Source organism: Geotrypetes seraphini, chromosome 6 (genome assembly GCF_902459505.1).
Source record: "Geotrypetes seraphini chromosome 6, aGeoSer1.1, whole genome shotgun sequence".
Classification (NCBI taxonomy): domain Eukaryota; kingdom Metazoa; phylum Chordata; class Amphibia; order Gymnophiona; family Dermophiidae; genus Geotrypetes; species Geotrypetes seraphini.
Window position 1 is genome coordinate 243,853,766 of NC_047089.1, and position 13,433 is coordinate 243,867,198.

General features: G+C 47.9%; 1 protein-coding gene across 2 annotated transcripts in view; it reads right to left on the reverse strand.

The window, feature by feature from the left end:
* REPS2 (RALBP1 associated Eps domain containing 2) overlaps window positions 1–13,433 on the reverse strand; it is a 233,833-nt gene that overhangs the window by 35,264 nt on the left and 185,136 nt on the right. For both annotated transcript variants that reach the window (XR_004539739.1, XM_033947429.1), the window contains exons 15-16: window positions 4,629–4,693; window positions 3,008–3,100 (exon numbers count right to left, since the gene is read on the reverse strand). Coding sequence is in view for 1 of the 2 variants with exons in the window: in XM_033947429.1 (XP_033803320.1) it covers window positions 3,008–3,100; window positions 4,629–4,693 (158 nt within the window). In the remaining variant the exon portion in view is untranslated. The remainder of the gene's footprint in view (window positions 1–3,007; window positions 3,101–4,628; window positions 4,694–13,433) is intronic.

Sequence of the window (13,433 nt, forward strand, 5' to 3'; positions counted from 1 at the left end):
GAGGGTTTTCTCTAATTTTTATGCAGTTTTTATGATGTTTTAAATTTGTTGTTTCTGTGTGTAGTTTTGTAAAGCTCTTGTTACATAGATTTTGTAATTTTTTCTGTGTTTTTGTCTTGGTTTTTTTTTTTTAATTATGTATACAATTGTGGAACCTGCTTATATGTGTCATCTTCCATTCAGGGGGAGGGAAGGGATGTGGGAAAGGGGAGGGGGAAAAGGGGGAAGGGGAGGGGAGGGGAGTGGGGGGTATTAGATGTTTTGCATTGGTGGAACTCACTTTGCTTAATTGGTGAATATGAGACAACCATAATGGAAAAGAGAGGCAAGAAGGCTAAATTTAAAAGGTTGTGGACAATGTGTTATTAAAGAACGGATAAGTATGTATGTATAGGTATGGAGCCATATGGTAACCCTACCCAATGGTATGGCCCACCTACAGCTGAACCGTCCCTTTCATGTGCCCAGGTATGGCACACCCCTGAACCTCAGCTGGTTACCCGCTCGCTGGGTCCTCCAGACGCTAAAGGCTGCCTCTCTAGCTAGCAGGGCCCTTCCTCTGCTGCATCCCACCCACTGCTCTGATGTCATTTCCTGTGGGTGGGATGCAGCAGAGGAAAGGCCCTGCTGACCAGAGAAGCAACGTTTAGCGCAGTCCCTGCCGCAGTAGCGTCTGAAGGACCTGGCGGGAGGGTAAGCAGCTAGGTATGGGGGAGAGAGGTGCCAGACCCGGGGGGGGGGGTTCCATCTTGGTCCTCCTGCCCAGGACCTACTGAGTCCCAGAGATGCCACTGGATAGCTGCATCTGATTTGCAAAAGCAAAAAAGAGAACACACTCCAAGAAAATATGCCTATTAACCGCTTTCCCCAGTCCCCATGTCCTTTCCCCTCCCTCCAACCCCACTTAACCCTTCATCCCCTCCTGAAATGAATTCCAGTAACAACAGAGTACCCCAGTCAAAGTCATCAAGTCAAACCAATACAAAACTTCAGTAATTAAGAGTTCTGCTTTTACTAAGGTGTGCTAGAGGTTTTAGCGTGCGCTACAATACCGCACGTGCTAAACGCTAACGCCTCCATGTAGCTTGCATGAGTATTTTCCATTTAGCGCGTGGTTTAAAAACGCTAGCGCACCTTAGTAAAAGGAGCCTCTCACTTTGGACAAGACACAAGACACAGCTGATCACAGTTCAGCCTTAGGGCTCCTTTTACAAAGGTGCGCTAACGTTTTTAGCGCACGGACCGGATCAGTGCGCGCTACCCAAAAAACTCCCGCCTGCTCAAGAGGCGGCGGTAGCGGCTAGCGTGCGCCATTCCGCGCGTTAAGGCTCTAACGCACCTTTGTAAAAGGAGCCCTTGGAAATGGGAGTAGAGGTTTGCACGGGAATGGGGATCGTGGGAATCCCGTGAGTCCCGCAGGAATCCCCCCTAACCCACGGGACTCCCACGAGGACCCCCCTCTAGCCAACGGGACTCCCACGGGGATGGAAGGCTTTGGAAGCAGGGTTCGTCCATATAATATAATGGACACGTCAGCCTTAGTAAAAGAGGAGGTTTATAAGTTAATTACCTGAATAGAAAACAAAAAAAGGGTTCCACCAAAGAGATTCCACAAGGAAAACAGTAGTGCAAACACAAAAGAAACTGTGGAATTGATGATCCTGTCAGAAGTAATTGCTGCTTTTTATGGGGACGGGCGGGGATGGAGGTAATTTCTTGCGGGGATGGGTGGGGACGGAGAGGATCCCTGGCGGGGACGGGTGGGGATGGAGAGGATCCTGGCAGGGATGGGTGGGGACGGAGAGGATCCTGGTGGGGACGGGTGGGGACGGAGAGGATCCTGGCGGGGACGGGTGGGGATGGAGAGGATCCTGGCGGGGATGGGTGGGGACGGAGAGGATCCTGGTGGGGATGGATGGGGACAGAGAGGATCCTGGTGGGGACGGGTGGGGATGGAGAGGATCCTGGCGGGGACGGGTGGGGACGGAGAGGATCCTGGCGGGGACGGGTGGGGACAGAGAGGATCCTAGTGGGGACGGAGAGGATCCTGGTGGGGACGGGTGGGGATGGAGAGGATCCTGGCGGGGATGGGTGGGGACGGAGAGGATCCTGGTGGGGACGGGTGGGGATGGAGAGGATCCTGGCGGGGACGGGTGGGGACGGAGAGGATCTTGGTGGGGACGGAGAGGATCCTGGTGGGGATGGATGGGGACGGAGAGGATCCTGGTGGGGACGGGTGGGGACGGAGAGGATCCTGGCGGGGACGGGTGGGGATGGAGAGGATCCTGGCGGGGATGGGTGGGGACGGAGAGGATCCTGGTGGGGATGGGTGGGGACAGAGAGGATCCTGGTGGGGACGGGTGGGGAGGGAGAGGATCCTGGCGGGGAGGGGTGGGGACGGAGAGGATCCTGGCGGAGACGGGTGGGGACAGAGAGGATCCTAGTGGGGACGGAGAGGATCCTGGTGGGGACGGGTGGGGATGGAGAGGATCCTGGCGGGGATGGGTGGGGACGGAGAGGATCCTGGTGGGGACGGGTGGGGAGGGAGAGGATCCTGGCGGGGACGGGTGGGGACGGAGAGGATCTTGGTGGGGACGGAGAGGATCCTGGTGGGGATGGATGGGGACGGAGAGGATCCTGGTGGGGATGGGTGGGGATGGAGAGGATCCTGGCGGGGATGGGTGGGGACGGAGAGGATCCTGGTGGGGACGGGTGGGGATGGAGAGGATCCTGGCGGGGACGGGTGGGGACGGAGAGGATCTTGGTGGGGACGGAGAGGATCCTGGTGGGGATGGATGGGGATGGAGAGGATCCTGGTGGGGACGGGTGGGGATGGAGAGGATCCTGGCGGGGACGGGTGGGGACGGAGAGGATCCTGGCAGGGACGGGTGGGGACGGAGAGGATCCTGGCAGGGACAGGTGGAGATGGGTGGGATTTCTGTCCCCGTGCAACTCTCTAAATGGGAGTCGCTTATTTCGAGCTTTTGGCATGTGCTCGGTACAGTACCTGCTCTTTGATCCCAAAATCTGCAAAACTGGGCTGCTGGACGGCCGGCTTGTGCTGGACGAGCTGCTCTGTGTGGGTGGCGTGGTGGGAAACCTGTGGCACATGAAGACAGAAAAGTGACGCGTCCATATTTCGTGGGTCATCCGCTGCTCTGGCTGCATTCGTATCTTCAGCGCTGGATTAGATCGCTGGGATGTACAACGGCGCTGTATGCACTAGACCTTTTATTTTTTTTTACGTATAATCGTAGCGCCTAAATTAAAGTGACACTTGCGCACTAAGTGAATCGACCTTACCTCGTAGTCTGGCGGTGACGTGGGGTACGAGCGATCTTCCTACACTCCTGCCCCGTGCAGATCCGTCATCGAAAATGGCTGCTGTGAGTTCCCGTGGTCTCACGAGGCTACAGTGGGAACTCACGGCAGTCATTTTCGATGACGGCTCTGCATTAAGTACCTCACGGGACGTGTCGAAGTAGAAGATGATATTTTCTTTCTCAAGGGACCCTCGGCCACAAGAGGGCACCCGCTCAAACTCAGGGGCGGAAAACTTCATGGCGACACCAGAAAGTATTTCTTCACAGAGAGAGTGGTTGATCATTGGAACAAGCTTCCAGTGCAGGTGATCGAGGCAGACAGCGTGCCAGACTTTAAGAATAAATGGGATACCCATGTGGGATCCCTACGAGGGTCAAGATAAGGAAATTGGGTCATTAGGGCATAGACAGGGGGTGAGTAAGCAGAGTGGGCAGACTTGATGGGCTGTAGCCCTTTTCTGCCATCATCTTCTATGTTTCTATGCACAGGGCAGGAGTGTAGGAAGATCGCTCGTACCCCACGTCACCGTTAGACTACTAGGTAAGGTCCGGGACACAAGAGGGAGCTGTGAGTGGGTCAGATTCGGCCCAAAAGTTTTTCGCAAATTTTCCATATTCGCGGGCCGGCTGTGCCCCTAACCCCTGCGAATAAGGAGGGAGGCGTGTACCAACACCTTAAAACACTACTCGAGATTTAAAAGGTAGCCAATGCAATTTTCGTAGCAAAGGTGTCACACGCTGTAAGGTAGGTGCGCTGTCATGCAATATGCCCCTTCCACGCACAACTTAGGCGAAGGTATTTAGGCCTGGTTTTCCTTGGCCTAAATGGGTGTGTTTAAATGTTATGACACGGATGGCCGCGAAGCTCGATTCTATAAACTGTGCATAAATTTTATAGAATCGCACTACGCGCCATCCTTATCGGCAAGTTTCCGCACGTTTCTTTTTTTTTAACACTATTTATTAAATATCGCAAAAGCAAATCACATCGTTTTTCCACACAATCACCCTGTTTTGCCCGATTGACTGGTCCCATGACATTCTACGACACGCCCTCTTAGCGCTTCTCCCGCCCCCCAACCATTTCCCGCGAAAATATGAAAGTGCGGAAACTTTTAGAAGAACCCTCATATGTAGAATCTGTCGCCCAGATGCTGTTACCAGAAATTCACGCTCAACACCTTGCCTTTTAGAGCCCAAATTTGGGTGACTTTTATGAAATTCCCCCCCCGAGTATTTTCAATTTGACTTTTGCTTGTTTTTTTCCTTCATTTGAATACATAGGTTGACACTTTATTTCCCTACCTGCGATGCAGAAGGTCTTGGGGGCAGAGCGGGTGGTGGAGGTGGTAACCAACCAGTCCGAGCAGCTGAAACAGAAGAACAAATCCAGGCTTGAACTGGCATTAGTGCACACTCTGAGGAGAAGTTAACTAGCATCCAAAGAGAGAAAGCAGATGAGGAGCTGCTTTGAACTTGGCATCACCTCCTAATGTAAGCTTAAAAGTTATTATAGGGTGCAAAATAGGGTCACTGAGCATGATAAGGGTACAGCACCAGTCTGGAAGTTCCTAAAGCATGGAGGATGGAATCGTTGTGTACTTGCATTTCCTTCGAGGAATAAGATTGAAACAGATTTTTGATCCATCCTTCAAGTTTCAGGCAACTAAACCGTGCAATCTGTATTTTGGTCATTCCTTTCCACTCCCTCACTCTGTGTTGATAACTGCAACCAGGATATCCAAATAATCACCCAACGCCTCAACAGATGTGATAGCTCTTCATAAAAATGGTAACAGATAAAAGCGGGAAGGCAGATAATCTTACCTCGGTGGTTGGAAAAGTAATGGAGTCACCGCTGAAGGAAAAAAACTAGGACCTTGGAAAAAATCAGTGGGTTGCAAGAGTTGGTGCAACATGGTTTTACCAAAGGAAGATCGTACCAAAACAATGGTTGATTTTTTTGACTAGATGATCAGAGAACTGGGCTGAGGACGTGCGATGGATATAATCCACTGGGATTTCAGCAAAGCCTTTGACACTGTAAGGAGGCTCATGAATAAAACGGAATGGCTGAAGTTAGGACCCAAAGAGGTGGATTGGAAAATGGTCGACCGACACACAACAGAGAACGGTCGTAAATGGAATTCACTCGGAGGAAAGAAAAGAGAATAATGGAGGTGCCTCAAGGATTGGTACCGGTATCAATTTTATTCAATGTGTTTGGAACATGGTTGAAGGGCCATAAGGAGAAGTTTGCTTTTTAACAGATGAAATGAAGATTTCCAACAGAGAGAAGACCTGGGGAGAGTCGACAACATGGAAGGGATGTACAAAAATTAGAAAAATGGTCTAATGTTTGGCAGTTAAAATTGAATTCAAATTTAATGTACTTGAGGTGTAGAAATCCAAAGGAGCGATAGGAGAAGAGAGGCTGATATGCATAGACTAGGAGAGAAGCCTTGGGGTGATTGCGTCCGAGAATCTCAGGGTAGTGAAACAATGTGGCAAGGTGGTAGCCATATCCAGAAGGATGCTGGGGTTCCATAGAGCAGACGTGAGGAGGGGACAACGCCCCTGTACGGACCATTGGTGAAGCCCCATTTGTACCTTGCTCAGTTTTAAAGGCCGTATCTTGCTAAGAATATAAAAAGACTTGATGCAGTTCAGAGGAAGGTGACAAGAATGGCGTGGGGGATTGTGTGAGAAGATGGATGAGGATGACTTGAATATTTATTACTAGAGGAGAGAAGGGACGGGGTGATATGATACAGACATTTCAATACTTCAAAGGCGGTCGAACTCGTGGGCATGAATTGAAGTTGCAAGGAGGTAAGAGAACCATCAGGAAATACTTTTTTCATAGAAAGGATAGTGGATGCTTGAAATGTGCTCCCGGTAGAAGTGGTGGGGGCAAAAAAACTCTAATCTACTTATAACTCAGTGGGCTCAAACGCACAGCCCGCCAGGTACTATTTTGAGGCCTTCGGTATGTTTATCATAATCACAAAAGTAAAATAAAACAGTTTCTTGATCATATGTCTCTTTAGCTATAAATGACAAAATTATTATTAAGACTTAGCCAAAAGGAAAGATTTATAAACTATAAAGAGTTTTACCTCATGCAAAATTGTCATTTCTTTAATAAGACATTAACTATTTTTTTTCTGAGGCCCTCCAAGTACCTATAAAGGTTTTGAATTTGAGACCACTGCTCTAACTGGTCTCCCACTGAATCACTTCTCCCCACCCCCCCCTGCTGCACGACTCATCTTCCACCAACTTTGCTACACTAACGTTACCCCTCTCCTCAAATCACTTCACCGACTCCCTATCCGCCTTCGCATACAGTTCAAACTCCCATTACTAACCTACAAGTGTGTTCATTCTGCAGCCCCTCAGTATCTCTCCTCTCTTCCCTCTCCTTATACGCCTCCCAGAGAACTCCGTTCCTCAGATAAGATGCTTTTATCTGTACCCTTCTTCTCCACTGCCGTTCCTTTCATCTAGCTGCCCCACACGCCTGGAATAAACTACGTGAGTTCGTCCATCACCCTCCTTCCCTTGTTTAAAAGCAGATTGAAAACCCACCTTTTTAATATAGCCTTCAGTCCATAACCTTGCTCGCCATCCTAGCCAGTGGATTAACCATTCCTCTTAACTGTATCCCCCACCCTGGCATCCTGTTTGTCTGTTTAGATTGTAAGCTCTTTTGAGAAGGGACTGTCTTCTTTGTGACTCTGTACAGCGCTGTGTACGTTTTGGTAGGGCTGTAGAAATAATTAATAGTAGTAGTAGTGTGTAGTTCTGGTCGACTTATCTCAAAAAAGATATACCGTAGCGGAATTAGAAAAGGTACAGAGAAGGGCGACAAAAATGATAAAAGGAATGGGATGGCTTCCCTATGAGGAGAGGCTAAAGCAGCTAGGGCTCTTCAGCTTGGAGAAGAGATGGCTCGGGGTGATATGACAGAGGCTAATAAAAAACTGAGTGTAGTGGAATCGGTTGTTCACTCTTTCCAAAAATACTAGGTCTAGGGGGCATGTAATGAAGCTACTAAGTATTAGATTTAAAACAACTGGATAAAATATTTCTTCACACAATGTTTAATTAAACTCTGCAATTTGCTGCTGGAGAATGTGGTAAAATCAGTTAGCTTAGCGGGGTTTAAAAAAGGTTTGGATAATTTCCTAAACCCAAAGAAAGGTACTGCAGAGACGATGTGCTTGATGACAAGTTTTTATTTCAACCAATCAATGTTGTGTGAATGTGGTCCACCTATATGGAACAAGGACCCAACCCGTTCTGTGTTTCAACTAACGCGACTTCCTCAGGGGTCCTATAGTGAAATATTTGGTACAGTATTACTCTAAGTCTAAGTGAATTTGTCTGGTCATGTGAACAAAAGGGAAAGTAAAGGTGGGGAAATCCACTGCTTATTTCTAGGATAAGCAGCATAGAATCTGTTTTGCTATTTGGGATCTAGCTAGGTACTTGGGAGCCAAGTATAGGACAATCAAGCCATTGTGACATCACTGCTGAGGTTGGCTCTTAGGCATTGGTGGAATGAGGCATTATGACATCACAATCTCAGCTCTGGAATATTGCTATTCTTTGGGTTTCTGCCAGGTACTTGGGACATGGGTTGGCCACTGTTGGAAACAGGATACTGAGCTTAATAGATCTTTGGTTTATCCCAGTAAGCCTGTCTTATGTTCTTATGTGAGCCAAGTATAGGACAATCAAGCCATTGTGACATCACTGATGAGTTTGACTCTTAGGCATTGGTGGAATGAGGCTTTATGACATCACAGTCTCAACTCTGCTACTCTTTGGGTTTCTGCCAGCTACTTGGGACCTGGGTTGGCCACTGCTGGGCTTTTTGGACCTTCGGTTGTCCTAGTATGGCATTTCTTACGTTCTTAGTGTCAGAAAAGTTATGAAATAAACACAGAGGATGCAGGCAAAGCTTAAATGACCTTCACACCGCAGTTACAATTCTAGTCACCTCACGGGGCAGGATAGATTGACCACACCTGTCTTTCTTTACTGTTATTTTATCATTTGGATTTATCACAACTAAAATCGATTATAGTAATTCCTTATTACTTAACATCTCTCAAAAAGAAAAGCGACGTCTTCAAATTATTCAAAACACCGCCATTAAATTGATTTATAACGCAAAGAAATTTGATCACGTTACGCCCCTATTTATCGATGTTCACTGGCTTCCTATAAGCCACCGTATTTTATACAAGGTATTGCTGCTTATTTTCAAAACTTTAGTTCCTAACGAGCCTCAGTTTATATCAAGAATGTTAATTCCTTACAATCCCATTCGTTCACTGAGATCATCCTCCCAAAACCTATTAGTTATAACTTCCCTTAAAACAATAGGAATAGAATGCTAGGAAGTTCTTCTTTACCCAACGTGTGGTGGACACCTGGAATGCGCTTCCAGAGGACGTTATAAGGCCGAGTACGGTACTGGGGTTCAAGAAAGGATTGGACAAATTCCTACTGGAAATGGGGATAGAGGGGTACAGATAGAAGATTACTGCACAGGTCCTGGACCTGTTGGGCCGCCGCGTGAGCGGACTGCTGGGCACGATGGACCTCGGGTCTGACCCAGCAGAGGCATTTCTTATGTTCTTATGTTCTTAAGAGCAGACATGTTTTCTGTCCTGGGCCCACAATGGTGGAACTCTCTTCCACAATCTATTACAATTGAAAGAGATTTGCATTCTTTTAAAAAATCTTTGAAAACTCACCTTTTTTAAAGACGCTTTTAATACTCAATATTAAATCATCTTTTCTTAGTAATCTAATTTTTCAACTAAACCCTCTCCCTTATGTTTTTTCCCGTATTTGTTTTTCTATTTAAATCAGATGTAATCTTTGCCCTTTTATCCCTCCATTTCAAGTTTGTCTTGTCTTAAAACTGATGTTACTGAGTTTTAATTTGTATCTCCATATTTTATGTTTTTTTTTACTTATGTACATCGCTTTGTAAACAGATTTAGCGATAAATCAAATATTAATAAACCTTGAACATAAGAACATAAGAACTGCCTTCTCCGGATCAGACCTTCGGTCCATCAAGTCCGGCGATCCGCACACGCGGAGGCCCTGCCAGGTGTACACCTGGCGTAATTTATAGTCCACCATATCCTTATATGCCTCTCTTAAGGAGATATGCATCTAGTTTGCTCTTGGAGCCTAGGACGGTCGATTCCGCCATAATCTCCTCTGGGAGGGCATTCAAGGTGAACCTTGAACCTTGATCTCAACTGTAGCTCAAGGCAAGTTCATTTCAGAAACAGTAGGCACTTTCCCGTCCTCAGAGGGCTTACAACCTAAACTTGTACATTCAACAACGGAGAGTTAAGTGACTTGCCCCAGGGTTTGAACCTGGCTTCCCTGGCTCTCGCCCCGTCATTCTAACCACTACGTTACTAGCCACAATGCCAGCTAAAGATGGCTGGTGCCCTCTAGGGGGAAGAGACAAGCAAGTGTGATGTAGGAAGACCAGTTTCAAACCATATTTCGATGGAAATTGCCTGGTTTGCACTTCAAACCTTATTGAAAGTTAAATAACAGCTGTCCATTATCTCCTATTTGATTTCTAGACCTTCGGAAAGGAAGAAAGTCAATTAACATAGTAACATAGTAACATAGTAACATAGTAGATGACGGCAGATAAAGACCCGAATGGTCCATCCAGTCTGCCCAACCTGATTCAATTTAAATTTTTTTTTTTTTTTTTTCTTCTTAGCTATTTCTGGGCGAGAATCCAAAGCTTTTCCCGGTACTGTGCTTGGGTTCCAACTGCCGAAATCTCTGTTAAGACTTACTCCAGCCCATCTACACCCTCCCAGCCATTGAAGCCCTCCCCTGCCCATCCTCCTCCAAACGGCCATACACAGACACAGACCGTGCAAGTCTGCCCAGTACTGGCCTTAGTTCAATCTTTAATATTATTTTCTGATTCTAAATCTTCTGTGTTCATCCCACGCTTCTTTGAACTCAGTCACAGTTTTAGAAGCGAGGTCAGAAAAGCTCTTGTACACAGACGGCGTTGTTTCCTGGTGGACAGGAAAATTTGCTTCTAACGCTGCCGCAGTAAAGGGGAATCTGTCACCAGCTTGCGGGATTAGCGCCTGTCTTCACAGACAGCTACAGTTCCTTTCCTTTCCCAGACGTCTACCTTTTCCTGTATCAGTTACTGTACCGAGCAGGGTCAACAAAACCTTTATTTACTTTCCCAGTGACAGGTTAAGAGAGAGAGAGAGAAAAAAAGATTAATGTTCATAACTACAAGAGATCACAGACAGGCAACGATATCTGGAAAAGCTACAAGAAGGTGGAAAACAAGGGAGAAGGATGCAAATGAAAGAAAAAATAACTAGACGGTAAAACAGGGGAGCAAGACTTTTTATTCGATATGTTAGTGGCAGGAGGAAATGTGAACATGGCACCGTCAAATTCAAGTGGCGTAGCGAGGGTGAGAAGTGCCCTCTCCCCCAGCCTCGTATCCCCCCCACCCCACTCCTTCCCTGATCCCGCCTGCCACGCACCCCCCCCTTCTCTTCCTTTGTACCTCTAGTTGAAATTGTTGCTCACGGCGGTCAACAACGTGCTCCTCGTGACCCTGTCAGCTCTCCCTCTGACGCCACTTCCTATGCGTGGCAGCCAGACGTGATATCAGCGGGAAAGCCCACAGGTTTGCAAAGATAGACATATGGGGGAAGGGAAGGGGGAGTGTGCATGGAGGGGAAGAAAGGGAAGAGGCGTGGGGGGCAGAGAGGAGGGGGCGGTGCCCCCACCAACATGGCATCTGGGGCGGACTGACCCCCCTCGCCCCCCCCCTTCACTGCGCCACTGTTGAAATATGTAGAGGAAAGAAATTTGGGGATTTCACTCGTGCCTTTTTCAGTTGTAGCTCAAGGCGTGTTACATTCTCCTCTTCCCTTTTCATTGAGGGCTGCAGAGAACAAACCGAAAAACAAATGGAATTAAAGAAGACGTCACATGATTTTCAGAAGACTGTGTCTAAAAGTAGACAAAGCTGGACGGGATACATTGGAAGGAATTTGGGGAAGTTTTAGTGGTTCTGTTATCTGACCTTTTCAATGCTTTTTTTGTAAATCTATATAATAAAACGCTAAGCGCGCATGCACACTTTTACCCCATGCTTCCCTGATCCCTGATCTGTCGCGCTGTGGTTGGTAGGAGTGCACATGCGCGACAGACAAGCCTCCCTGCTCTCCACCTCGTGCCGCTGCAGTAACGGCCCCACACTCGCGACTCAGCTTCGTTCCGGAGCCGGCAAATAGGAATAGGAAGAGCTCTCCCCAATCGGGAAAACTACAGCACAGATCGGGAGGGGTGCAGCTCTCCCCAGGGAAACATTCGACTAATTAAAGAGAAACCAGCAAACCCACACGGGAACTCTCTCTCTCACACTTAACATATAGTTATAGAGCTGGGGGGGAGGTGCGAGGCTGCGGAGGCCTTCTTCACCCGGCTCTCCCACTGTGCGGCTGAGCACAGGCGGCCGGCGATCCCCGTCTAATGCTCCTTCTCAGCCTTTCCTGCTGCCAAATAATGCGATGTTCATACATGGAGGCACGGAGTCATAAGCGAGCATGCGCATTGTTATCTGCCCGGCTTCGGCTAAATTCTCACTCCAATATTTTCAAAAAATTTCCCTGCACCTCTCGCGGCTGTTGGCGGAGGGCAGACGCGAGGGGAAGAGGTTCTGATGACAGGGGGGGGCAGAAAAAAGAAGGGATGCGTACTGCTGGACAGGGGGAGCAGGGATGGACAGGGGAAGAGGTGCTGATGGTCCGGGGGTGGGGGAAGAAAAAGGAAGGGAGGCCTACTGCTGGACAGAGGGAGCAGGAAAGAGGTGCTGCTGGACAGGGGAAGAGGTGCTGATGGACAGGGGGGGTGGAAGGAAGGGAGGCCTACTGATGGACAGGGGGAGCAGGAAAGAGGTGATGATGGACATGGGGGAGGTAAAACAAAGGGAGAAGGGCTGCTGCTGGATAAGGGGAGCAGTGAAGGGATGGTGCTGGACACAGGAGAGGTAAAAGGAAGGGGTGGTGGTGGACAGCCAAGGAAAAAGAAAGACAAAGAAAGAAGAAAGCGGCTAAGGAGAGAGAGAGAGAAAGAAATAAAGACAGACACACACACACACATATATTCTAGCACCCGTTAATGTAACGGGCTATAAGACTAGTTAATAATAATAATAATAACTTTATTCTTTTATACCACCATAACCAAGAGTTCTAGGCGGTTTACATTAAAAAGAGCTGGACAATCAACGAGATACGATAAGAATACAGATATATTATAAAATACAGATTCAATATAAAACTCTCATTAAGTAATAAGCTTATCGAACAGAGTGGTCTTAATTAATTTCCGAAAACTGCAATAGGATAACATAGCTTGCTGAATACATTTACCTAACCAAGATTGTTGCTTACCAGCTTGAAACGCTAGGATCCTATCTAAGAAGGTCTTATATCTACACCCATTAATTTTTGGATAAGCAAATAAGTAGAAGCTTCTAGTTTCCCTTGATGGTCTATGCAACACAAAATGAGGAAAAAGGTAAGCTGGAGACAATCCCGATATCAGCTTAAAGCTGAGTTTGGAGTGGTCTCGGAGGACTGGAGAAGGAGGAGTATGATTCCTCTCCACAAACAGAGAAGTAAGGAAGAGGTCGGGAACTAAAGGACAGGAAGTCTGATCCAGTGGTGTAGCAAGGGTAGGAGGTACCTGGGGAGGTGGTGTCCCCCCACCCCAACACCAGCACACTCGTGCCCTCCCTTCCCCCGAACCTCTTTAAATTTTCACCAGTGCAGACAGCTTCTCTGGCCTGCTGCTCGCGCCAGCGTTGTATTTCCCTCTGACGTCACTTCCTGGCCCCTTGACCCGGAAGTGATTTCAGAGGGGAGCCAGGCCACTGCAAGCAGCAGTTTGGAAAGGTTGCTCGCACTTCTGAAGATTTAAAGAGGCAGAGGTGGTTAGTGGAGGCGGGGGTGGGAAAGGGAGGGCATCAGCATGGTAAAGGGGGGGGCGGAGAGGTGTCAGTGC